General features: G+C 39.6%; 1 protein-coding gene across 5 annotated transcripts; it reads left to right on the plus strand.

Moving 5' to 3' along the window:
- Positions 1-1,771: 1,771 nt before the first annotated feature.
- Positions 1,772-27,744, plus strand: Prdm4 (PR/SET domain 4). Of its 5 annotated transcripts, XM_078052874.1 has the most exons (13): positions 1,871-2,025; positions 2,195-2,460; positions 6,838-6,971; positions 8,997-9,182; positions 11,317-12,111; positions 16,096-16,245; positions 17,183-17,301; positions 18,276-18,361; positions 20,096-20,223; positions 20,768-21,082; positions 23,063-23,231; positions 25,456-25,493; positions 26,136-26,268. In XM_078052874.1, the coding sequence occupies exons 2-12, from the start codon at positions 2,450-2,452 to the stop codon at positions 25,463-25,465; spliced, it is 2,103 nt and encodes a 700-aa protein (XP_077909000.1). In that variant the 5' UTR covers positions 1,871-2,025; positions 2,195-2,449; the 3' UTR covers positions 25,466-25,493; positions 26,136-26,268. The 5 variants fall into 5 exon arrangements, with proteins under 5 accessions (XP_077908997.1, XP_077909000.1, XP_077908996.1 ...); XM_078052871.1 differs by lacking the exons at positions 1,871-2,025; positions 25,456-25,493 and adding an exon at positions 1,772-1,861 and having other exon boundaries at positions 26,136-27,744; XM_078052870.1 differs by lacking the exon at positions 25,456-25,493 and having other exon boundaries at positions 26,136-27,744.

The raw sequence follows: 27,744 nt of genomic DNA on the forward strand, positions 1-27,744 counted from the left end.
GCAAATACTGTATTATCCAATCGCTGTACCCCAACAAGGCAGCTTGCAAACCCAAAGACCCCATTAGATTTTGGCTATAAAAAAATCCCTCCTGCTGGGCCCCTCTCTCTTGCTCTTGCCCTCTCTTTCTTCTCTTGCTTTCTCTCTTCTCTCGCTTTCTCTTTTTCCTCCCCTTTTGCACTGCTGCAATAAAGATCTCTTGGTCACTCTGAGTGTTGTGGTCACTTTCCTTTCATGTAATGTTACCTCCAGTGCTTCATTTGCGTTTTCTTAATACCTAAAGATGCTGCACATCTTGTTTGTGTGCTTAATTACTATTTACCTATTTTCTTTAGTGAAGTAGTTGTTCAAATATTTTGCACAATTTTTTTGTTTGTTAACTTTATTTTTTTAGTTTTATGTGGTCACAATATCTTTATTTTACTTTTATATGGTGCTGAGGATCTAACCCAGTGCCTCATGCATGCTAGGCAAACACTCTACCCCTGAGCCACAACCCTAGTCCCTATTTTGCACAATTTAAAAAACTGGGTTGCTTGTCTTCTTATTGACTTTAAAAGGTTATTTATAGACACAAACACAAATCCTGTGTTTGTTCTGAAAATATTTTCTCTTAGCCTCTTCATCTTGTTGACAGTGTCTTTTCAAGAAAAAAAGTTTTGATTTTGATGAAATTAAATTTGTAAATTTTTAGTTTTTTTGTGCTATATTTTTTTCTATGTAAATATGATAGTTTTAGTTCTTAAATTTATCTGACCGGATTTTTCCAATTCATCTTTACATCTCTGTGCTTAACAATATTGCCAAAAAAAAAAAAAAAAAAAAAGGTGCTGAAACCTGTTGCAAGTGTTTGGACATTAACACAGGTGGCCTTCTCTAGGCCCCAGGTATTTTAGGGAATGCTGTGGCACCTCTTTGTAGTGTGATTGACATTTCTATCTGATCAACAAGACAAGGAAACCAGTGTGACCTGTTCCATTCAGTGATAAGTTCCCTCATAGGAATGTGCTCTTTCCTTATGGGAAGTCAAGCTAGAAACACATTACAGAAATTGACATCACCCTCTTCTCATCCAAAACGTTTTGCTTACTTCTGCCCTGGTGAATTCCCCACTAAGCTGCAAGCTATCCAAGGCAGATTCGGGTGTCTTGTTTTCTATCTCTATGATTGAGACGTATTTTAGTAAATATCTTCTGGATATCAGGAAGACTCCCTGGGCCTGCTGTTCTGCTGTAATGGAAGATACCAGAAGGTGTGGTGCAGTTTCCATGTCCACTCCTCATTAAGTTCAGAATCATTTTCCTGCAATATTTAAAGCCTTCGTAGTACGCCCCAGCCTTTAGCACAGCGCCTGGCTTGCAGTAAGGAACCGGAGAGCAAAATGAGAACATTGGTACAAAGTCCCAAAGCCAACATTGGGCAACCTTCAGGCGTCACCTGCGGTGAAAAACATTAGGGATGGAATCCCAATTCCTCGGGGCCACACAGCCAACTCCCTGGTTAAGCCCTTTATTTCAAAAATTTCGGGTTTGTGGACCCATGGATGCCTCCCTGTTAGGAGCGTGCCGCCAAACGCGAAGCCCGGGATCTGAGAACTTCGTGGATTCCGAAGGCTCACGCCGCGAGCATCGCAGCACGGGTCGCCTAGCAACGGCGGGTCGATCGCTCGGCGCTCGACCAGATCGGGCCGGCTTGGAGACGCGGCGCTCCTTGCGGAGCCTCTCGCGGCCCGCCCCCTCCGGCCCGGGTCCCCGAGGTGCGCACGCGCGGAGGGGGGCCGGCCTGGGGGAGGGGCGCGCGCCCGGGAGGCGGGGCGGGGGCCCCCGAGAGTGGCTGAGGAGCCGGAAACGCGCCGCGGAGGGTGCGGCGCTGAGGCGGCGGCGGGGCCGGGCGGGGCCGGGCGGGAAACGTTAGGGGAGCGGCCCCGGAGCGCGGGGGTCCAGGGCGGGGAGGGCCCCAGGCCAGCTCTGCCCGGATGAGGAACAAAGCGGAGGGGCAGGTGCGCGCCCCCCGCGCGGCCGGCAGGTGGGCTGCGCGTGGGCCGGGCGGGCGAGGGCGGCCTGCGGGCCCGAGGCCGGCGGGCGGGCGAGGTGGCCGCCCTGGAGGCGCTGTCGCGGCGCCTGCGGCTCTGCAGTGGCGAGGAGTCTGGGTCTGTTAGCTCCCAGTGTTTGGTGACCGCTCTTTCCACCCCCAGGTTGGGCAGCTCCTCCCCGAAGCTTCTGGAGGAAAGGCCCTGGGTGTCCCCCGGCATGCCCCATCCCGCGGCGGGGTGCGCGGCCACCGGCCCTCGGGAGAAGTTGGGCGGCCCCGGGCGGCCCCGAGGACGAGTGGCCGCGGTCGTGCAGCGGTTGTGAGCAAGATGCGGTAGCACGTGACGCTGGAACGCAAACCCTGATGCCGGTTCCCCGCCGACGGAGCGCTTTTCTCTGCGACGCTTGGCCCGAAGCTGATGCATCACAGGTGAGTCAGGACGAGGGCGCAGCGCAGGTGACATCGTTGGCAAGCATCTGGCAAACGAATGTCCGAGTTGGTGCTTTTGTTTTTGGTGCCAGCGAGAGGGCTCCAGGTGTGATTTGCATATGGGTTTGTGTCCCAAAGGAAACAAAACCCAGAAAGTAGCGTTGGGTTGAAGGCACTCTCCTCCATCCTGATTTACTCTGAGTGTGAACAGTTGTTCCAAATTAGCTACAGACATTTATTGTTGGCTGGTTGACCCCTTTCTCCTATGTGTTTGAGTTATTTGAGCTTTAATAATATCTTTATCAGGAAAGTTTTTTTTTTTTTTTTAACTCTTCCCTCCTGCCTGCCCGCCTTCCGCATCGTGCTCACTGTGAATTTTGTTGGTTACCCTGTGGCAGGGATGGTAGAGAGGAGAGATTACGTTCTTAATCCCTGCAGGCTTCATGCGGATGCTTAGAGTACTTTAGGAACCATACCTGTACTACTGTAGACCAAAGCAGACCAAAGGCACAGCCGGGATTGCCACCTGTTTTTCAGGATCTTTTCAAAGGCGTTTAGAATGAGGAAGATAAAACACGAATTCATTGAAGTTATCCAGATTGTCCGTTTGTATTGCAAAGTGTGCATTTCAGTTAGCTTCTTATATGTCATTCCAGGAAAAGGTGAGACCTATAACTGGCCAGTGTTTATGTTACCGCTATTGACGGGGGACAGTCCTTGCTTCCCCAATGTTGAAGAATAACACCAGAGAGCACACGCTGAGGCAAGGTCAGAGTAGAAATTAGAAGTTTATTAAAGGACAGCAGAAAAGACTTCTCCGGAGGAAGAAGGGGACCCAAGAGGTGGAATCTGTGGAAGTACTATTGTCTTCCCCCCTTTTTATAGTTTTGGTGATTAGGTTGGAAAGCCTGAGGGGTGGGACACAGGATTTAATTATCACTTTTTGGGACGGGCTTATCACTTCTCTGGGATGGGTTATCTCCAAATCTGTTGGGGGCAGTTTCCTGGGCTCCATTAACATTTCTTTGGGGTGGACTTGGGCCTAGGGCCTTTCTGGGACTTCATTAACATTCCATGAGTTGTCCTGGGTTTCCCGGAATCATTCTCAGCATAGCCTCCATTTTAGATATTAGACCCGATTTACCTAACTACACTGACTACCTAATTTTAAATCTGGCTTCATTTACACAGATCAGTTAAAAATACATAAACTGTACAGGAGTGTAGGAAATGAGTAGGGAAGTGGCCCTTTCTTCCAAGATTGCTTCTTAGAATCCCCCCATGAGAAAGGTAATTAGAATACAGTTGCCCTTTAGAGTAAGAAAATCTTATGAGGGACATATTGTACATTCCCTTCCTCTGCCTCTCTCTGTGGGATTCTAGTTACCTCTAGTTTATGGCTGCTGAGGTCATCACATTTTAGTGACTCAGAACAAAGCAGAAATCTGCTGAGCCTCTTACATTAAACTCTGGTTGGAACTGGTTTGGGAAGGCCCAGAAGTCAACTTAGAAACACTATTTTGGTTTTTAGATTAATATTCAGGAATTTTCAGAATGGGAGTTAAAACTAAAGATATTAAGTTTTGCTTTAAAAAATAATTGTAACCAATTTGTTGTGGGCTCTTAAATGTTCCAGTGATTATTGTGTTTTAGTTATGGTTATAGCTATAAAAAGTTATGGGAAAAGTCTGTTTTAAACCAAGTCAAGCTCAAAATCTTTCAGAATTTAAGGTAGCTATGGTTTCTTTAGGCTACAAGAAGTTTTGCATTCTTTTGTAATAAAGTACTGTTATCAGTGTACTGTCCATATGTTGTGCTTCATTTGCCATGTGATTCTAGATGTCTCTCTAGCAAGGATGATGAGTTTTACATTGCTCCATCAAATCAAAATGTTCAGAATGCCTTTTCTACACAAGAGACTATACTAGGTTTACCTTGTATATTTAGTTGGTGTCCAAGAGCTTAATTTTATGAGATAACCTGGCTAGGAAAAAGGGCGAACTCTGTAAGTGTAGAATAATTCGAGATGAAGGTGTTTGTGGGACTCTAAGATATACCCTACAAAATAGGTCCTAATGTATTTAAACTGTATAAAAGGCAAAGCAATTCTTTTTTTTTTTTTTTAAAGATATTTGTTTATATTATAGACCTAAGAGATTTTCTCATTTTTATTTTATTTATATGTGGTGCTGAGGCTCGAACCTAGGGCCTCACATGAGCCTAGGGCCTCATGTGTGCTAGGTGAGCGCTCTACCACTGAGCCACAACCCCAGCCCCCAAAGCAATTTTTTTTTTTTTTTTGTAATTTTCTTATCATAGTTAAGAGGTTTCTCCTCCTCCTCCTCCTCCTTTTTGTTACCAGGGACTGAATTCAGAGGTGCTTAACCACTTAGTCACATCCCCAGCCCTATTTTTATATTTTATTTAGAGACAGAGTCTAACTAATTTGCTGAGGCTGGCTTTGAACTCTTGATCCTGCTGCCTCAGCTTCCCAGGAAGCAAGAGTTTGTGTTTCTGAAATTAGATCTGGGTTTAAATCCTGACTCTACACTACCTCTGACTAGTTATGTGATTTTTTTTTTTTTTTTTAGAGAGAGAGAATTTTTTTTTTTAAATATTTATTTTTAGTTTTCGGTGGACACAACATCTTTGTAAGTGGTGCTGAGGATCCAACCCGGGCCGCACACATGCCAGGCGAGCATGCTACCACTTCAGCCACATCCCCAGCCCAAAGTTATATGATCTTTTTAGCCTCTCTGAGTCTAATTTCCTCATCTTTAAAGTGAGATTAACAAACTAACAACAACAACAAAAAAACCCTATTTTATGAGGATTAGAAGAGATACTTACATGTAAATCTCTTAGCCCAGTGCCTAACTCATGAAAAGGGAGTAATAAGTATTAGCTATTATTAGTTCCAGTTTGGTTGTTAAAATATCATTGCTGTTTTTCAAAATTAAAAACCTATTTGGGTTTGACTTCACTGCTAAGGAATATGGAGCCCCATTTGATTCCCTTCCCCCCTTCCAAATATAGGTAGATATACAGAGAAGAATGCCTAACACTGTTACCAGTAAGGATTAAAAGTCATAGAGACCTTTTACTGTTGTGTTGACTAGCCTCTTTAAATGATAATGATTATAATATGATAGTCTCTGAATTCTGATTAAGAACTAATACTTTTTAAAAATAACCACCAATAATGCCTTATTCAAATCAGTGTTACTCTTCTTTTTAAGTTGTTTTTAATGGCACTGCAAGATGGATCGCGTAGAAAAGGTGACTTTTGATTCTTTAGCCTGCCAAAAATGGTCTGTGTATTAGAAAACAGTTTGGTATATTGAAAAAGTAAACTTTTGGGCAGCATTTTGCAGGATGTTTTATGTTCTTTCATAATCACTCTTATGATTTTGGGGCATATGACATGCCATTCCACCTTTGAGTTTCAGTTTCGTCATATACCTTATTTTGCAGAACTGGTTTGAGAATTCAAAGTAATATTTAGTAATGTTCTAGCAAAGCTTATGTAATGAACCTTGATAGTTAGGGGATATTAAGAGTATTGATTGATTACTAAGGTATTTAAAAAAATTTTTTTAAATTATAGATGGACACAGTAGCTTTATTTACTTTTATGTGGTGCTGAGGATCAAACCCAGTACCTCACACCTGATAGGCAAGCACTCTATCACTAAGCTATAACCCCAGCCCCTACTAAGGTATTTTTAATAAAATAAAATAAAATATTGACCCCTGGGAAAAGTATACTGCTTCTTCACCCCATTGGTGATCTGAATCAGACCATTTATTGCCTCAACTCCAGGTAAAAAGGATTAGTAAAAATTTTTGAATAGTTTTAAGTAATAAACCAATTAGAGAAAATAACTATTATGAGAAGAAAGTCATTGCCAACATGCTGTACAGATTACAGACTTTTCTTTGAATGATATGCATGGGGTTTGGAACAAGGCTGATCTGAATTCAGATCTCTTTTCTGCTATATGACATTCAGGTGAATTAACCTCTCTGAATCCTAGTTTTCTTATTAGCCAAAAGAATATCACATTAGCTATCTCAGAGAGTTCAGAGCATAGAAACAAATAGTTAGTTGATCAGGCCATGTCCCTATCCCCACAAATTTAGATTCTTAGACATCTTTTTTTTTTTAATTTTCCTCCCAAGGTTTTTTTTAAGGTGTTGATGGACCTTGATTTTATTCATTTATTTATACACAGTGCTGAGAATTGAACCCAAGGCCTCACACATGCTAGGCAAGTGCTCTACCACTGAGCCACAACTCTAGCCCCTCTTGGACATCTTAACATGAAGTCACTGAGGTAATTTTCTGTGTAACTGGTTGTGTATGATGTTTCCTAGGATGAATGAAATGAACCTGAGCCCAGTGGGGATGGAGCAGCTGACTTCATCCTCTGTGAGCAATGCCTTGCCAGTCTCAGGAAGTCACCTGGGTTTGGCTGCCTCACCTACTCACAGTGCCATCCCTGCCCCAGGTGAGCAGTAAGCGAGTGCCTCTGCATTTCAGCGCTTCATCACCTTAACACTGCCAAGTGGAGCCTAGAGGAGATTGGAGTGCTTTTAAGGGTGGAAATAACTGGAAAGACCTGAATGGCAGTCCCACATGGGGTAGCATAGAAGAAAATATTTTGCAGAGTTGCAAGTTCTGGTGGATAAGAGGAGTAGTAGTAGTTATTTTTTTTGTCTTATGGTCTCTTTTTGATTGGTAGCATTTTGTCCAAAGTTTGGCATTCCTTCTGGGTTATCCACTCATCTGGTTCTCATCTTGGTAACTTGTCCCTGGGTTAATAAAGAGAATCAGTTAAATTTACTCTTTAATTCCCAGAAGCACAGGGAATGGGGTTTTATTGCTGGATTTGAAACTGAACAACTGGAAATGTGCCAGACATGGAAAAATTCTGGAAAAGAGGTGGTCCCAGAGATGTAGCTCCTCTGGAGAGCTCCCTATGAGCCTTGTCACTCAGAGAATAATACAAGAATTCATTCTTCCCTCTTGCTGTACTATTTTTCTTTTGTCTAGTTTTATTTTTCCTATTGAAGTGGAGAAGAAATGAATAAGCTGTTGATTTTTAAAGATCTGTGACATTGAAATATGCTAGACTTTTATGAAAATCGGAGTTAGGATTATTTTAGATAGATTTATAAGTTATCTACTTAGTTCTCTGTAGAGAGTTATCTGACTAATTAGTAAAATACAGCAGTTGGATAAGATTAATCAAAATTAGTATCTCTTTACACTCAAGTGTCTACAAAAGAAATTAAAAAAAATTATTAGTGGTTAACCCAGCTGATTGTCTCTTCAGCATTCCTTTTAGTGGACATTCTTGTTGAGGAAAAGCTTATTAAAAAATATTGATCCTGACACAAATATGAAAAATCAAGCACTGTCCAGGTGGGTGAGTATTCATCATGATACTTAGGCATAGTAAGGGCCACTTCAGCACTTCAAAAGTAGAAATGTTTCAAGATAGATATAATCTAAGCTTTAAATTTTTTATTGATTGTGAGGCACAGAATATATACAAAAGACTATATGAAAGTGTATATGTATGATTTTACATCTGACTTTGAATTGCACTCTTACAAGTAGAAGCATATCTGAATTTTTAAAAAGTGAACCATTCCACCATATAGAAAGGAAAATACAAAGTAAAAAAGAAAAACCATACTCCACTCCTTTGAACAATTTTTTCTTTTTTTTTTCCTGAATATAATTTGTTCTCTTTTTAAAGGTTCTTTAAACTAGGTTTTTAATTATAAATTAAATGTTTTGGTGCTTAACCATTTTGTCCCATTGTTCTATTTGTGGAACATCTGTAAACAGTATATTTTATATGTGTATATATATATATGTATGTATATGTGTATGTATATATATGTGTATATGTGTATATATATGTATGTATATATGTCTATACATATATACACACACACACTGTGCCTATAACAATAATGATAAGAACACAATTTTATTTTTTTTCCTTTTTTTTTTTTTTTAATAGAGAATTTTTCAATATTTATTTTTTAGTTTTCGGCGGACACAACATCTGTGTGTGTATGTGGTGCTGAGGACCGAACCCAGGCTGCACAAATGCCAGGCGAGCTCGCTACCGCCTGAGCCACATCCCCAGCCCACAATTTTAATAATAATTAATATAATTACATATATATTATGACTTTCAAGCTATTTTAATACATTGTTGTCATTATAATAATACAGCATTGAAAACTTGGGACTTTATGGGTTAAGAGCAGTGCAGACAACTGGAGGATCATCTTTTATTTATAAACTAACTTGGGAACTAATCTGGGACTAAAGCTATTTTGCTTTGTCATGTGTTTGGATATTTGTCTGTCTAGGGATGAGAAAGCCTACTAAGTTAAGATTTTTGCTCATATGCAAGAAGTTTTGTGAGTTTAGTCAGTGACTGTGGAGAGAATTTTTTTATTTTAAATAAAATTTATTTTCTTTAAGAAAAAAAAAATTTTTTTTTTTGTAGGTCTGCCAGTGGCAATTCCAAACTTGGGTCCCTCCCTGAGCTCTCTGCCTTCTGCTTTGTCTCTGATGCTCCCAATGGGTATTGGGGATCGAGGGGTGATGTGTGGGTTACCTGAAAGAAACTATACCCTACCTCCACCACCTTACCCCCACCTGGAGAGCAGTTACTTCAGAACCATTTTACCTGGTAAGTTTTATAGTTCTTTGTTAGAAAAAAAAAAAAAGCACAGAGCCAACTTTTAAACACAGTTCTTGAAGATTTGAATACGACTCTATTTTTCTTTGTCATTACTAGATATTAATGCCAAGGTTGCGGGGGTTGTTTATATTTATGTTCTTTCCTCTAAGAATGTGTACATATTCATTCTTTCTTTTTTGCTACCAGGGATTTAACTCAGGGATGCTTAACCTCTGAACCACATCACCAGTCCCCAGCCCCCCCCCTTTTTTTTTTTTTTTTTAAATTTCAGATAGGATCTTACCAAGTTGCTTAGGGCCTCACTGAGTTGCTGAGGCTGGCTTCAAATCTGCGAACCTCCTGCTTCAGCATTCTGACCTGCTAGGATTACAGGCATGTGCCACCATGCCTGGCTAATGTATTCACATAGCAGTTTGACTAACATGAATTTGTTAATTGCATATAAACAGTTTTTCTTTTTCCTCCTTTGGCATCTTCTTGGTTCAGTTTTTTCTTTTTTTTTTTTTTTTTTTTTTGGCGGGGTGGTGGGTACTGGGGATTGTATCCAGGGGTGCTTTTCTGTTGAGCCACATTTTAATTTTTAATTAAATTTTATTTATTTTTATTTTTTATTTTTTTGTGATGTTGGGGATTGAACCCAGAGCCTTGTGTATACAAAGTAAGCACTCTACCAACTGAGCTATATCCCCCAACCCTTTTTTTATTATTTAAAAAAATTTTTTTTAAATACTTTCAGTTATAGATGGACACAATACCTTTATTTATTTATTTATTTATTTATTTATTTATTTATTTATTGTGATCGAACCCAGTGCCTCACATGTGCTAGGCAAGTGTTTTACCACTGAGCCACAACCCCAGCCCCCTTTTTTATTATTTTAAGACAGGATCTCACTAAGTTGCTGAAGCTAGTCTTGAACTTGTGATCCTCCTGCCTCAGCCTCCCGAGTTGCTAGGATTATAGGCGGTTGCTGCCGCATTGGGCTTTTGATTCAGTGTTTCTAATATCTACCCACCACATAACCCTGCTGCAGTGCCATTGTTTTTTAAAATTTATTGAATTTTTGTTCTTTAGAAAAGTGTTAGAGGGAAACTGTCAAAGTCCCTGCGAACATCTTTTTAGTGTACTTCCTGTCTTTTATTTTGGGTATAGGCTTTTATTGTTTTTCATAATTAAGGTCGTATTTGCAAATAATTGCATGCATGATTGTTTACTTTTTAACTTAGTAGTTTGCTCTGCTCTGCATATTTTTCCATGCTGTTGTGTGCTTTTCATAATTATCCTTTTTAATGACTCATTCCATTCTACTGAACACATATTCTGTAGTCATTATATTAGTCTTTATTGCTGCACAGTTTGGTTTTCCAGGTTTTACTCCCATTGTAAGTGATGTTGTTATAAATATCTTTGTGTATAATATTTACAAAAATGCATTTAGGGAAAGACATCATAATCAGAATTTCTTGTGCAAGATGATGTGAGTATTTTTGAGGTTCTTCATAGATGTACTTTTCAAAGAGGTTTTAGTAATTTACACTATACTAGCAGCGCAACAAGTACCATTTCACTACGTCCTTACAAGCACAAGTTCAAAAGTTTTTTTGGAGTTGGGAACGTGGTAGAGCACTTGCTCAGTATGCATGAGGCCCTGGTTTCCATCCCAACACTACACTCTGTATGTTCTGTTTCAATAGAATTGGTACATTTGTGACTTGTTTTGGGTAGAGTTTAATGTGTTGTGATAGTTTAGTCAGTTAACTTAAATATAATTTATTAGTAGAAGATTTTAACAAAATCTGCATTCAAATCATTTGTTTAGTTTCTTAATAGAGCAAATTTTAGCATCTTAGGACTCAGGAATTACAACCATGTAAATATTAAAGGAAGCATTTAAATGACTTATTTCCACCTGGCCTCAAAGGAATATGGCTAATTTTTTAGGATTTCACAGGAAAAAACTTATTTATATTATAAGTAGGTTGCTATTTATAAAATATGGATATTGATTAAATTGAAGTAGATTTTAGTTACATTTATAAGGAAAATAGTTTCTAGTACTTGGAATTTTTAATATATAGCAATGTAAAAAGTCTCTGACACCTAATCTTTTGTTTTTCTCAGGCATTTTATCTTATTTAGCTGACAGACCACCTCCTCAGTACATCCATCCCAACTCTATAAACGTTGATGGTAATACAGCATTACCTATCGCCAATAACCCATCAGCACTTGATCCCTATCAGTCCAATGGAAATGTTGGATTAGAACCAGGCATTGTTTCAATAGACTCTCGTTCTGTGAACACACATGGCGCCCAAAGCCTTCATCCCAGTGATGGCCATGAGGTGGCTCTGGACTCAACAATTACCATGGAGAACGTTTCTAGAGTTACCAGCCCAATCTCTACTGACGGAATGGCAGAGGAGCTTACAATGGATGGTGTTGCAGGCGAGCATTCCCAAATCCCAAATGGCTCCAGAAGTCATGAACCTCTCTCTGTGGATTCTGTGAGCAACAACCTTGCAGCAGACACAGTAGGACATGGTGGTGTGATACCCATTCATGGGAATGGCCTGGAGCTCCCTGTGGTCATGGAAACAGACCACATTGCAAGTCGAGTCAACGGGATATCTGATAGTGCTCTCAGTGATTCCATCCACACCGTGGCCATGAGCACCAACTCTGTAAGCGTGGCACTCTCTACCTCACACAACCTCGCCTCCCTAGAATCTGTTTCCCTCCATGAAGTTGGCCTCAGCTTAGAACCTGTGGCTGTCTCCTCCATCACCCAGGAGGTTGCTATGGGTACAGGTCATGTGGATGTATCTTCAGACAGTCTTTCTTTTGTACCACCGACACTGCAAATGGAAGACTCCAATTCAAACAAGGAAAACATGGCAACTTTGTTTACAATTTGTGAGTGTGTTTAGCTTTTCTTTTTGGAAATATTGGTTTTAAAAGGCCATCCTGCCTAAGAGGTTTAGATACAAAATCTGGCACAGATTAAGGGAGTATGGAAAGTTATTGGACTTTGGAATTTTTATTTTCCTTTGTAATCTTTGATTATTGTGGCTCCTTTTTCTTAATTAAGCTAAATGGTGTATACTTCACTGGTTGTTCCAGTGTCTACTTGAAGAAAAGTAGTCATTTCTGTATTTTACAGATAAGTATTAAGGTGTTTCCAAGGTCTTACAAATAGAGTTCCAGGAGTAAACTGTCCTAAAGCTAAATTGTGTGACATGACTTGTGTACTTTCAACATAAGACCAAAAGAAAAAAATTATGAGATCACTTTTATAACCCTATGGAAAATATAAGTGGATGTCAAGGCATTTTTTTTCCCCTTGGAATACATATCATGTAGAAGTTCTTTTTATTGGGCAACAATAACAAAAAATTGTAAAAAGTGATCACACTGTGTGCCTCATTCATGCAAGCAACATGTTGTGCTTTTAGTATACCACCTGTGTGCTAGATGCTGGGAATAGAGCAGTCTTTAGAGAGCCTCTGTGATGGGAAGCATAGATAAGTGGATAGGTACTGAGCTGCCACAATTTAAGTGAGGGGTGATGATTTTCCAAGTGAGAGTAGAGATATTGAGGATGAAGAAATTAGAGATCATTTACAAAGAACTCAGCAGAGCTTGTGGACTGGATAAAGTTGGGGAAGGGGAAAAGTTTAAGAGAAAACCCTTATTTTTGGCATGGGAATCTAGGTAGATAGAATAATGAAAGAAGAGATTGGATTATTACATTTTTTGGAGTGAGGGTAAGGTCAGTTTTAGGCATTTTGATTTGTGTCTAAGATGCCCAGTAGAAATGTCTAATGAAATGTTGAATCTGGAGCTCAGGAAGGATCTGACTGTAAATATTTAGAGAGTGTGAAGACCAAGATGTTGACTGTGGCTAAACTGTCTAGTTAGTATAAGTGTACAATGAGAAGAGAAGAGGGCAAGGGGTATCTAGACAAGCAACGGAGGGAGAGCTTCCAAAGTAGACTGCCCAGGAGAGTCAAAAAGGAGGAAGCCCACCATGGTGTGGGCTGCAGAAGTCAATCAATATGTTGATTATGTTGTATTAACCTTTAAAATCTCAAGTTTATAAGGTGTAAATATTTTTTCTTTTTCGTATTGGGAATTGAGCCCAGGAGTACTTTATCACTGAGGTACATTTCCAGCCCTTTTTGTAGTTTGGGTCTCACCTGGTTGCTAAGGGTGACCTGGAACTTTGGATCTTCCTGCTTCAGCCTCCCAAGTTGCTGGGATTACAGGCATGCACCACTGCACCTGGCTTATGTGTACATTTTAAAGTATACAGTGTAGCAATTTTCAGTATATTCAAAGGTTATGCTGCCATTACCACTGTCTTAATTCCAAACATTTTAATCAACCCATAAAGAAACCTTATACCAGGGCTGGGGATGTGGCTCAGTGGTAGAGCTCTCGCCTTGCACCTGTGCGGCCCTGGGTTCAATCCTCAGCACTACATAAAAATAAATAAATAAATAAAGGTATTGGGTCCAATTACAACTAAAAACTAAATATTAAAAAAACGAAGCCTATACCCATTAGCAGTTATTCCTCATGCCCTCCTTCTACTCAATTCTCAGACAACTATTAATCTACTTTCTATTTCTATGGATGTGTCTATTCTAAACATTTCATGTAAGTGGAATCATAGTATATGTGACCTTCTGTCTCTGGCTTCTTTATTTAGCATATTATTATCATGGCTCATCCATATTGTAGCATGTGTCAGTACTTCATTCTTTTTTATAGCTGTTATTTCACAATCTGAATATGCTGCACTTTAGCCGTTCATCAGTGGATGTACTTTAGGTTGTTTCTACTTTGTGGCTATTATGAATACTGCTATGAACATTCATGTACAAGTTTTTGTATGAACAGATGTTTTTAATTGTCTTGGATACACATATAGAAGTGGAATTACTCTATTTTTGACTTTAAAAAGTTTGGATTAGGGAAATAGCTCAGTGGTAGAGCACTTGACCAACATGCATGAGGCCCTGGGTTTAAAGCCCAGCACTGCAGTATAGATACATAAATAAATACACGCTTTTACAAATTTTAATTGACACACAGTATATGACACACATTTATGGGGTACAATGTTTATATTTAACCTCTTGGGAATCAGCCAGACTATTTTCTGAAGTGGCTGTACCATTTTGCATTCTTAGCAATATATGAAGGTTCCAATTTCTCTATATTCCTGCCCACATATATCATTTCTTTATGTTTTTATTATAACCTAGTAATGTGAAGTAGTATCCCATTGTGGTTTCTGCTTGTATTTCCCTAATGACTAATTATGTTAAACATCTTTCCTGTACTTACTGCCATTTGTGTGTCTTTTGGAGAAACCTTTAATCATTTTTTCTTTTAATCAAGTAGTAGTTGAAGTAGTAGCTATACTACTGTTTTTCCCGAGTATGAAAACTTGGACATTGTAATCCACTGAAGTGCAAATTTCAAATGGATTGTTTAGCAAAATAAGACAGATCGCGGTGGTTCTAAGGTTTTTTTTTTGTGTTCAGCTACTTTGTGAATGAATTTGGAAAGTCTGAACTCAGTCATTGAATAACAGTGTCATGAATACTGTTCCTTAACACACAGAAAGGGAAGTTTAAAGAACAGAACAAAACGTGTGGAAAAGCACATGAGCTGGGCATGGTGGCACATGCCTATAATGCCAGCACCTGGGGAGTTTAAGGCAGGACTGTTACAGGTTTTGAGGCCAGTCTGGGCAAGTTATTGAAACCCTGTCTCAAAGAAGAAAAAAGACTGGGGATGTAGCTAAGTGGCAGAGCACCCTTAGGTTCAATCCCCAGGACTGAAAACAAACAAAACCCCAAAACCAAAGAACAGTGAATGAAGGCAGTACCCTCTCTAACAATGCAAAAAGATGGAGTGCATGAAAAATAAGAAAAATTTGGTGCACGTGGGTCTGCAAGAATATAATTTTTCCTCTTCTCCACAAGAGTGGATCATTGGTTATTTTTTTTTAAATTTTTTTTTGAGAGAGAATTTTTTTTTTTTTTAAAGAGAGTGAGAGAGAGAATTTTTAATGTTTATTTTTTAGCTCTCAGCGGACACAACATCTTTGTTTGTATGTGGTGCTGAGGATTGAACCCGGGCTGCACGCATGCCAGGCGAGCGTGCTACCACTGAGCCACATCTCCAGCGAGAGAATTTTAATATTTATTTTTTTTAGTTTTCGGCGGACACAACATCTTTGTATGTGGTGCTGAGGATCGAACCCGGACAGCATGCGTGCCAGGCGAGTGCGCTACCACTTGAGCCACATCCCCAGCCCCATTGGTTATTTTTTTAATTTATTTTTTGTCTTCTTTAGAATGTGTTGTCAAAACTAGGCTTGGTGTAGCTGGCTCTGACCCCTCTGTCATCTTTTCTCCCACTCTGCATGACTAACATTTCAATTCAGTTTTCTCTCACGGTTCAGAATTGTAATCATTTGCACTTTAGGGTACCCTATCCAAAAGTATTGCTTATCTACTTAATGTAAGGGATAATAATACTTGGTTATTGAAGTAATACAGTGTTACTTTTTAACTTTTATTGAAGTGCTGGGGATCAAACCAAGGCCCTGTTTGTGCTAGGCAAGTGCTCTACCATGGTGCTATTTCTCCAGTTTCTCTTTCATGCACTGAATAGGAAATTTATCCTGTCAAATCTAAAGAAAATTAGATTTTGTTGAATCCTGAAGAAGTATAAGCTGTTCGTTGATTACAGTATTTCTGTTAGAACTGTCTTACTGGTTACATTTTAGGAATTAGCATTTAAATTTAAAAAAAAAAAAGAAGGTCATAATTTAACCTGTGAACTACACCCATTTGTGTTTCTCAAATTTGGTCTTTATAGGGTGCACTCTTTGTGACCGGGCCTATCCTTCAGATTGCCCTGATCATGGACCAGTGACTTTTGTTCCTGATACTCCAATAGAGAGCAGAGCAAGACTTTCTCTCCCAAAGCAGCTTGTTCTCCGCCAGTCAATTGTGGGAGCAGAAGTTGGTAAGAATCTTGGCACATCAAGTTTTTTTTTTAATAGGGTAGAGCTGTAAGAGGGGATGTGTATAATTTATATTAATTTAGTGATTATTAGTTGATCCAAAAATCTGTTTATGGCTTAGGATAGTTTTAGAGAATATTTGTCGTATTTAGGGTGCAGTAAATAAAGTTGCAAATTTATTGGGCAACCTCCCCTTTTTTAGAATCAGGTTTAAGTAGAGGAAAGAGTCCTGGCTTGAGTCTTTGAAGCCTTGACTTTTATTCTAACTGTTTCATGCACTAATAATTATACTAACAGCACACTCCTTGAAACTTGTATGGCACAAAAGATGTTTGATCAGATATTTGTAAGTTCTCTAATACTCCTTCGGAAAAAGGAATAAGGAATGTGGACTGTCAGAGTACGTTTTCCCATATGTGAATTTAACGTGGCTTTCAAGTTCCTATGCTGTTTTTTGAAGATATGAAATTAGATTTATTATTCTTTTAGCTACTGCTTGGGCTTAAGCCTTGAAAGTGCTAAATGGCTTATATAATATAGAGCAGTGCCTTAAGCATGAAAGATTTTAGAAGTTTGATTTTTTTATAGTAATTGCTTTATATTTTTATAATAGAACAATGTTTTCTATACTTTCTTGTGTATTAACTTTAATGTATTTGGAAGGACAAGGTCAGTTTCCTTATATATACAACTAGGTTTAGGAATTTCTGATACTGCTTCTTACTCTACATTTCTTCTGAGTGTTGTTGAATCCATTCGTTGCATTTTACTTATATACAGGCCAGGACCTGTACAGGCCTAAGCTACCTCTCAGGAGTGCTGACTTGTTTGTAGTATTTAACATTGAAAATGAGTCTTTGAATGAGTTAAGCACCTGTGTCAGTATCCTGTTAGTTTTTAAAGTCATTGATTGTGTAGTTGATGTCCGTCTACTGATAGGTGTATGGACTGGAGAAACCATTCCTGTGCGCACCTGCTTTGGGCCCCTTATTGGTCAGCAGAGTCACTCCATGGAAGTAGCAGAGTGGACAGACAAGGCTGTTAACCATATTTGGAAGGTCAGTGCCGATGTAATTTTTCTGAATTTTGGCTGTGTTTATTATAATGCTGTAGTTTTAAAAAGTGATATAAAATAAGAATTAGCCAGAACTAATGCAGTGAGTGCCATTTAGCTGTCAGTCTTTTCTTTAATATTACATTCTTTTTGTTATTCTTGATGGTCAGATTCTATAGCACAATACCAGCTACTGAACAAACAGGATAAACTGTTCTTATCTCCATTTTGTGAACTAATCCAACCGTTTTGATCCTTTTTATGCATTTTAATTACTTGCTGCAGCTGAAGCTGAGAAATTTGTTTATGTGATGTTTTTAATTAAAACATTCCTTAAATATTTAGCTTAAGAAACAATTCTAGGATTGGAAACTAAGATTATTTCTCTATTTTTCTAATGGAAATGCAAAATTTTGACATACATATTTGTTCTTATAACATGTTTTGATAGAATCTCAATGAATGCTTGCAAAATTGAAGTGGTGAGAAAGTAGGTCTTATGATAATCAGAAAAGTAAGGTGCCACTGTCATTTGGGGACTTCAGTTTTGATGTCCAAAATAGAACACAAAACAATGTTAGGTCCAACAGGAAAAATGAGGTGGGGCAGTCTTTTGCCCTTAGTGAATAGTCAGTTAGTTATTCTGTGCCTGCCTTGTGGTAGTGATGAATATGGTTGGATAAGAAGACTTTTGTTTTTCTTTTTTGTATATTTTCTAACTAAAAAGTGAATAATCAAGAACAAAGTCATTTTGTACTCTTGAGTACTAACTAGAGGTCTCTGATGCTCTTTAATCTGTTGTGAGATAGGATTGGTGAAGTGATAAGCATGTGGAGAAGGCAGTCATGTATTTTCACACTGATTAGGAAAGTGGGGATCTACTGTACATGAGTAGATGAATGGATTGCTGACCAAAATTTAGTGTAGTACTTTATCACTTGTCAATTCATGTGACGCGTGTCTGCTTTCTTTTGGCAGATATACCACAATGGTGTCCTAGAATTCTGCATCATTACAACTGACGAAAATGAATGTAATTGGATGATGTTTGTGCGCAAAGCCAGGTAAGAGTAGTTGTGGATGAGAGAAGTTGTTTCCCTTCTGGTGTTTTTCAGTAAGAAGCTTTGTATAAAATATAAAAGGACTGAAGAATCCACGTTACATAAGTACCTGCACATATTTAAAACTAAGACTTTTCAATATCGGCACTCTACTGGTGGTTGAATAATGGTGATTATAAATCAGAACACACAGAACTACCCAATTTTTTATTTTTAGTTGTAGAGGGACACAACACTTTTGTTTATTTAGTTTTTTTATATGATGCTGGGGATTGAACCCAGCGCCTCACACATACTAGGCAAGCGCTCTACCACTGAACCACAACCCCAGCCCAGAACTACCCTGTTGAGCCATAGCCGAGTGGGGATGGCACCTAGCATTTTGCCAGTAGGAGTGGTTGAAAGGTGACACCATGCCAGCGAGCCATTAAGATGATGATAATTAAGTTAAGCTGTGTATAATTGCTGTGACTGGATGATGCTGGATTGAAACAGGCTGTGTATTCAGTTGTATATAGACCCCTTCAGTCCTGCAATAGGGTGGCTCCTGCTGCCTGGGGTGCCCACTACTTGGGAGTTCTCACCGAGTTGCCTGAAGTGGAAGGGTGAGAGAGTTCCTGAGGAGGGTGCATCAGGTGTTGATGGAGTTCGGATAATAAAGGAGTTCCTATAATAAAGGAGTTCCTGTTTGAACCTACAAGTGGCTCCTGACCTCCCGATTTGGTGCTCAGCCAAACTGCAGCACTATCTTTTTTTAATGAATAGGTTCTTCAGCTTACCAATGTAATAAGGAATGTATAGTCATTGAATTTGCAAATTTTTCTTTTTTATTGGCTCTTAGTCAACCCTTTAGACTATTACTGGAGTTAATTTTTTTCAAATGTGCGATACTGAGGATTGAACTCAGGGGAATTCTACCATTGAGCTATGTCCCCCGTCCTTTTTAGTTTTTATTTTTGAGATAGTTTCTCACTAAATTTCCCAGGCTGGCCTTGAACTTGTGATCCTCCAGCTTCAACCTTATGAGTCATGTCATCACAGGCATGCGCCACTGTGCCTGGCTGGAGTTAATTCTTGTTAGTTAGCCGTCTCTGTATCTTTGTCTTAATATATTTTTTTAATTTTTTTTTTAATAACTTTATTTATTTTTATGTGATGCTGATAATCAAACCCAGTGCCTCACACATGCTAGGCAAGTACTCTACCACTGAGCCACAACCTCAGCCTTTAATATTTTTTTAAGACTAAATTTCATTTATAATTTTTGCTTCCAGTAGTAGGCTGCAGTGTTTCTGACTATAAAAGAATCAACTAATGCACTTAAGTAACAATTCTATATCTCTAGAAATTTCTCTTAATAGGTGGGATAGGGAATTACAAAAATGATTTAGAGAAAATAGTTCTAAGCTTTCATATAGGAATTCACTACAGGGGGGACAAGATACTGAATATATATTTCAAAATTAATATGCTTAAGGCGCTGGGAATGTAGTTCCTGGGAATGCGCTTGCCTAGTTTATAAAAGGTCCTGGGTTCAGTCCTCAGCTTTGGGAAAATATACGCTAAGCCCGGTTTGGTGGTAAATACTTGTAGTCCTAGCTAGTCGGGAAATTGAGGCAGGAATGTTGCTTTGGCCAGGAGTTTGGTGCCAGCCTGGACAACATAATGAGACACCAAAAAAAAAAAAAAAAACCAGCCAAAAATAATATGCTTAATCTATTAAATGTGATGACTTAGGAATCGAGAAGAGCAAAATTTGGTGGCTTATCCCCATGATGGAAAAATTTATTTCTGCACCTCACAAGACATCCCTCCTGAACATGAACTGCTTTTCTATTATAGTCGGGATTATGCTCAGCAAATTGGTAAGTTTGTAAGACTTAACTTGTCATGAATCTAGCATAGTGAGAATGCCAAGGACCAGAAATATCCTTTGGTAATGATTTACACGACAGCTGAAGTAAATCATGAACTTTTTTATATGTAAAAGCAAGCTGTTACTATCTATATTTGGGCGTTAAAAATCTGTGAAGCCCATCATAAGGTGAATGTTACTGACCAAGCAATATTAATGTAAAATGAGCTTTTATGGTACAACATTGAGTTGAGCTTTAAGCTTCTGAAATTACTTTTTAAGCCAGCAATATTGAGATTTAAGCTCTTTCTACTGTTCCATTGACAGTGATATTTAAAGAGGCCATATAATGCAGTGTTTACCAAGTGCTTTCTTATGTGCTTGGTACATTATTTGAATTGGTAGGGATAGAGTACTGAATAAGACATGTTAATTTTATGGGCAGTGGACAAGTTGAAAATTTTGTTAGGAGATTTGTAAGGAACAATTATTAATATCAAGGACAGTTTTGAAATTTAAGTCTCAGGAAACATTGAGTAATTCTTGTTTTAAAGGTGTTCCTGAACATCCAGATGTGCACCTCTGTAACTGTGGCAAGGAATGCAATTCCTACTCAGAGTTCAAAGCTCATCTGACCAGCCACATCCATAACCATCTCCCTAGCCAGGGTCACAGCAGCAATCATGGTCCAGGCCACAGCAAAGAAAGAAAATGGAAGTGCTCAATGTGCCCCCAAGCTTTTATCTCTCCTTCCAAACTGCACGTCCACTTTATGGGTCATATGGGTATGAAGCCCCACAAGTGTGACTTCTGTAGCAAGGCTTTCAGTGATCCAAGCAATCTGCGGACCCACCTCAAGATACATACTGGTAAGCTCTGTAGGACCATCAGAATGGAATTTTTGCAACAATTTGAGATTGCAGGTAGAGTTGAAATAAAATGTCTGTTTTACTTAGTTTTTAACTGCAATGACCAAAAGACCTGACAAGAACAACATAGAAAAAGAAAAGTTTTTTGAGGGGCTCATAGTTTTCAGAGGTCTCAGTCCATAGACGACCAATTCCACTGCTCTGGGCCTGAGGTGTGGGCTAATGTATGGTGGAAGGGCATGGCAGAGAAAGGTCTGGACATTGCAATCAGGAAGCAGAGAAAGAGCTCCGGTCACCAGGGACAAAATATAAATCCCAAAGGCACACCCCCAGTGACTTATCTCCTTTAGCTACACCCTGCCTACAGTTACCATCCAGTGAATCCATATCAGTGAATTAATCTACTGATTACATCAAGGTTCTCACCATCCTGCCTACAGTTGCCATACTGTGAATCCATATCGGTGAATTAATCGGATTATGTCAAGGCTCTCATAATCTAATCATTTCACCTCTGAGAATTCTTGCATTGTCAAACACATGAGCTTTAGAGGATAGCACATATCTAAACCATAACAATGTCAGGGAAAGAATCCAGATGACTATTGATGGGTCCTCCTTGGGTAGAAGACCTTTGTGGGATGGACAACTGAGACTCCTTGGAGGGGTTAGTAAAGTGTTTGATTTTCTTTTGGGGGGGGTGGTGAAGGGACAAGGGGTACCAGGGCACTTGACCTCTGAGCCACATCTCCAGCCCTATTTTGTATTTTATTTAGAGGCAGGGTCTCACGGAGTTGCTTAGTGCCTCACTTTTGCTGAGGCTCTGAACTCGTGTTCTTTCTGCCTCAGCCTCCCAAGCCTCTGAGATTATAGGCATGTGTGGTGCTTGATTTTCTAGGTGCTTCCACCAGTAGTTTGAATGTATTTGGAAAAAATGCAGTTCATCAGAAAGTTGGTCATTGTGTTTGGACTTAAAGCAAAGGGAATTCCCTAGAAGTAGCCTGAGCTTCCCACTACATAGTTCAGCCCTGGTCACGAGCCTCTTTGAATAGTGCTCTGTGAACTGCCCAGATTTGATTTTTGCATTTCTATCTTCTAAACTCCATACAAACCAACCCTTTCTTTCAGCTCTTATTTTTTTTATAGACTCTAGAACTGATGAGACTTTTGCTTTCTTGGGTGATTTGTTCTCTAAGTCTTCAGAAGGAAGTTTTTAATTTATTTTTTATTTTTTTGTTTTTGAGTACTGGGAATTGAACCCAGGGTCTCACACATGCTAGACAAGCAGTTTACCACTGAGCTGTATCCCCAGCCCTTTTTATTTTAAGACAGTGTCTCCCTAAGTTGCCCAGGCTGGCCTCAAATTTGTAATTCTCTTGCCTCCATTTCTGGAGTAGCTGGGATTACAGGAGTGTGCCACCACACTTGACCTTCTCCATGTTTTTGTGTTAAGACTGAGTAGCTACGGCTGAGATCTGTGACCCAACAAAATCTTATTCTTTCTAGCCTTTAAGAATAGGTTTGTGAGCCCTTGGACTTGGATCTATTTATGTACTCTTAAAAGGATTGTATGGTTTATGGGGTCATACTATATGTTAAAGGGAGAACAGTAGAAAATGTAGGTTATAAAAATATGTTTGCCTACAGATGAGTGCTAGAATTCATGAGCTATTCTTTTGTTAGGTAGGGCACTGGGATTATTAGTATTGTTCTCACCAATTTGGTTTCACGTGTCAGCTATAAACATTAATACATATTGAGATAAGAGGTCCTATAAGTAGAGCAGGTTTATTAGCTTTAGTTGCAAAATATAAATTAAATGCCTATGAGTGTTTCTAGGGAGACAATCCTAGAAAGCAAAGTTCAGGTACCAGCCAGTTCTGCTACATTCTTGCCTTGCTGCATTCCTGTATATAATTTATCTTTGAGAATGCTAGTAGTTGTTTTATACTCAGTGTGATATTTTGGGTAAATTTGCAGGTCAGAAGAACTATAGATGTACTTTGTGTGACAAGTCTTTCACCCAGAAAGCTCACCTGGAATCACACATGGTCATCCACACGGGTGAGAAGAATCTCAAGTGTGATTACTGTGATAAGCTGTTTATGCGCAGGCAGGACCTCAAGCAGCATGTACTCATCCACACACAGTAAGTAGCCTTGCAGCCATGATGCCATCCTTGGGTGGTGGGCTTAGCCTGCCAGCTCCAGAACTTGCAGGTGCTGACGCTATCTGTTCGCTGCCCTGGTGCATGGTAGATGCCTCCTGTGTTCTACATAGCCAAGCAGAGTTTTTTGTTTTACCCTGGAAGCAAATAAACATTTACCATGGTGTGCGGCACTGGATGCTGAAAAACCATAGGAGAAGGGTGCTTAAGCCAGTTTGGGGGTTTGGTAAGGCTTCTTGGTAGTTTGAGCCAAGTTTTAAGATAAATTAGAAGTTTTCATGGAGGCAGAGGAGGGTAAGGAGTGAGAATGGTACTCTAGGTAGGTGGGGGAGAATGTCAGGCAGAAACAGATGCAGAAAGGACTTTTGAATGTGGTTCTTTATAGTTAGAACATAGTGTGCATATGAGAGAAGAGTGGAGAGAGAGGCAGCCACCGTGCCATGAAGAGCCTCTTATTCTACAAAGAAATTAATTTTATTCTGTAAACAATGGCAGGCCAGGGAAGGATCTGCTCCCCCACCACTGCAGTGTATCAAGAACTGTTCTGTGCTGTGTGTGTGTGTGTGTGTGTGTGTGTGTGTGTGTGTGAACAAGAAAACAAATAAGTTGCCATCTTAGCCATTTTTAGGTATTCAGAGCAGTAATATTGGTTATATTCATGTGGTTGTGCAGGCACTGCAGGACTTTAAGGAAAGGGTGTCGAGTTGTGGTGACATACCCATTCTATGAAGGTCACTCTGACAGCTGGACAGAGAATGAAGAGGAAAAGACCAAATATCAGGAGATTGATTAGGAATTTATTGCTGAATCCAAGTGTAATAAATTCTCCAACCTGCATTAGTGACAGTAGTAGTAGATGAAACAGATTTTACCATTGTCCCTTTGAATGAGTTTGGAAGAGGGAGAAAATATTATGTAGTTGCTCTTAAGAGATCCATATTCACCGGAGGCTTTCTGATACCAAAGCAAAGTGTTTCTCCAAACTCTACAGAACATTCTACAGAATGCTTTGGTATCAGCTTTTATGTTTGCTTTCTAACTTAACTACAGTGCAGCCTGAAATGCTAAATGTCCAGGGATTCTGAATCTACATCTCAACTCTCAAAAGGACTTTTTTTTTTTTTTTGAGATAGGGGTCTTTCTAGGCAACCTAGGTCTATGCCTAGGTTGGTTTTCAACTCTTGATCTTCCTCAGTCTCCCAAATAGTTGGGATCACAGGTGTGTACTACTGTGCCTGGCTGTAAAGGACCTTTTAAAATAGTCTTTAGTTTTATTATTATTATAAAATTTTGGGAGATTAGATACTAATTATCAAAATGGAATTGTACAAGATTAGAGCTGAAAGACCTCTGGGATCATCTAGTCAAACAGCCTAGATATCTAAGGTCGCCCCCACTAAATACCACAGGCTGAATGGCTTAAATAGCAGGGGAGGAATGCAGAATGAGAAAGCCACAATGAGCCAGGAAAAAGGCGCCCACTAGAACCCAGCACACCAACACCCTGATCTCTGACTTCCTACCCCAGAATGGTGAGAAACCCCTTCTGTTGTTTAAGCCACCCAGTCTTCCATTTGGGAGTAGGTAGGGAGAAAGGGACATGAGAGAGAGAAAATGAGATCTTTGGTGTCTTCCTCTTATTGTAAGACCTCTAATCCCACCATGGAGGTCTCGAACTCAGACTTATTGTCTCCTGTAGTCCCTTCCTCATGCTGTAGTTAGGCCTTCAACCTGTGACTGGGGGATATGGATATGGAGAGGTATTCTATCTCTAGTGTGAGAAGCAGTTGGTGCCAGGACCCACCCTTAGGGATTCTAATTTAATTGGTCTGGGGTGGAGCCCTGGCCTTGCTAGTTTAGGAAGCTCCCCAGGTGCCCTGTGTCCAGCCAGGGTCGAAAACTGATGACTTCCTCCAAACAAAAGACTGATTTGTACCATATCTCTGGCAAGTGGACATATTGTTGTTTCTTGACTATCACATAGTTGTGGAAGTTTTGCTTGAGTCAAGCTGACATCAGCCTCATCCTTTCACTCTATAACTCCCCTCTGGAATGAATACACAAGTAAACTTGTTTCTTTAAATTGATAGCCTTTTATGCAATTTATGGATTCTGCCATTATCCCATTAACCTTCTTTTTGTCAGACTAAATGTCCCTAGTTTCTGTAACTTTTTATCATATCACCTTGTTTCACATTTGTTTCAGGAAACAGTGAAGTTACTATCTTCCTTGACCTTGAAGATGTGCGTATCTTTTGACCTTGGATCCAATTATATTGCTCTTGTGTGTGTTCTTAGAGAAACGCTTACATGTTGCAGAATAGTTTTAAAGGGTAGAAATGTTCATAACAGTCTTACCTATGTTAATAAAAAAACGGAAAATCATCAGAATATCCCTATTAGACAAACCCAGTACCACAAAGTTGTGGTCTGTTTATAAATAATATATAGCAATGGAAGGGAACACACTACTGATATGTGATTGAATTTCACAAGCTTCATGTTCAGTGAAAGAAGCAAGACACAGAAGAAATATAAATAGAGTGGTTCTGTTTGTGAAAAACCTAAAAGGGGCAAAATTAGCATATGCTATTCAAACTGTACCTATGTTTTATAACCTCCATGTCTCCTATAAGAAAACTAAACCTCAGACTGTGGTTGTGGCTCAGTAGTAGAGCGCTCGTCTTGCACGTGTAGGACCCTGGGTCTGATCCTCAGCACCACATAAAAAATAAATGAGTGAAATAAAGGTAAAAAAACCCAAAAAACTAAACCTGATTCTAAAAGGGTAGAATCTGACAAAGGCTAAGGTTATAAAGAATTCAGTGTGTGCCTCATATGTCATTTGTAACCCCAAATCAAATGTTTTTCTTGTGTCCCTCTTAGAGAACGCCAGATCAAGTGTCCCAAGTGTGATAAGCTGTTTTTGAGAACAAATCACTTGAAGAAGCATCTCAATTCTCATGAAGGAAAGCGAGATTATGTCTGTGAAAAATGTACAAAGGCATATCTAACCAAATATCATCTTACCCGCCATCTGAAGACCTGTAAAGGACCCACCTCCAGTTCCTCAGCACAAGAGGAGGAGGAGGAAGAGGACTCTGAGGAGGAAGATCTAGCAGACTCTGTGGCAACAGAAGACTGTAGGATTAACAATGCTATGTTTTCAGCAGACGAGTCTCTTACTGCTCATAAATAAAAAAGCAACTGCTTTGGATGGAAAATGCAAAGGGAAAAACACATTTAACGAGTTATCCACTACAGTGGTTTTTATATGAAGTGGTTTCTGATTTCCTTCCAGCCAATAGTCTAAATGGACTGAATGGAAATTGATAAAGCACTTACAAAAGAGCATCTGAATGGAAACACTTTAGAGCAGTCTGGGAGGAGAGGGCATGTGCTGTTTTTAAGTGATGGGCAGGGAGAAAAGGGTCAACTTTTGGGGTCTGTTCTTTCTATGATAATTTGGGTGAAGCATTTATGCCTGAGTGAAAGCAGTCTTCAACCCAAACAAACCAGATTTATTTTAAATTTCTCCCATTATTCCATTTTTCTCCCAGTCCTATGACTTGATGACTCTCTAAACTTGCCATCCTAAGTGCTGACTGTGTTTTATGCAGACTGTTGTGACTCATGCATCACAGAACGGATTGGAGTGTGGAACTTGCAGCTCACAGGTTGAAAGCAGCACCTGCCTTAACCTCTCCTGGCCACTTGGGAATTTAGGGTAAATCATACTTCCCAAATTTTCAGCAGGTGCCTAGAGGGCAAATAAGAAAGGACCCATCTGTCACTAGGTAGTGATTGAGAGAAGAAAAGGAGGAGAGATACCTGGCTGCTGATGGCGAAAGGAATTTTGATGGAAGTCAGGGTAAGTCACCTGGTTATTGTCACATAGAGATCCTTGAAGGATAGCCATGTCTTGGTCTCCAGGAAAGCCTCCAATCATTCAGATGAAGGGGACTGGGAGCGCAGAGTGCCCAAATACTGCCTGACAGATTGTCTGCTGACAAGTACAGATGAGTAGATACCTGGCAGAGTGGAACCTCCGTTCATGGAAGAGAAGGAAGGGAACGATCTTCTTTATATTTGGTTTACCCTATGGAAAGTATCAGGACACCATTAAAATTGTTGCCAGCTCAAAGCAACAGATGACTCCAAAGGCATTAGTGCATTTGCAAGGCTGGGTCTTCCCAATTGTCTGTGCTGAAGGACCTATGGAGGATGCCAAAGGATATGGAAGGTAGCGAAAAGTCTCAATGGTCACCAGATGGATCTGTTTTCAGGTCCCAGGGAGCATGCATACCCAGCTTTTCTCAAGAAGCAGACACATCCTTAAGTTTACAGTCGATGGAGCATGCCCTTCTGCTTGAAATCACAACTTCTGGGCTGGAGACGAAGGTTTTGCTGCTAATGTATTTATGGAATGAATGTATTTCATTCAAATTTGTATTCCTCTAGGAAGGATTAAAATAAATTTTTTTTTTTAAATACA

Source organism: Ictidomys tridecemlineatus, chromosome 6, assembly GCF_052094955.1.
Source record: "Ictidomys tridecemlineatus isolate mIctTri1 chromosome 6, mIctTri1.hap1, whole genome shotgun sequence".
NCBI lineage: Eukaryota > Metazoa > Chordata > Mammalia > Rodentia > Sciuridae > Ictidomys > Ictidomys tridecemlineatus.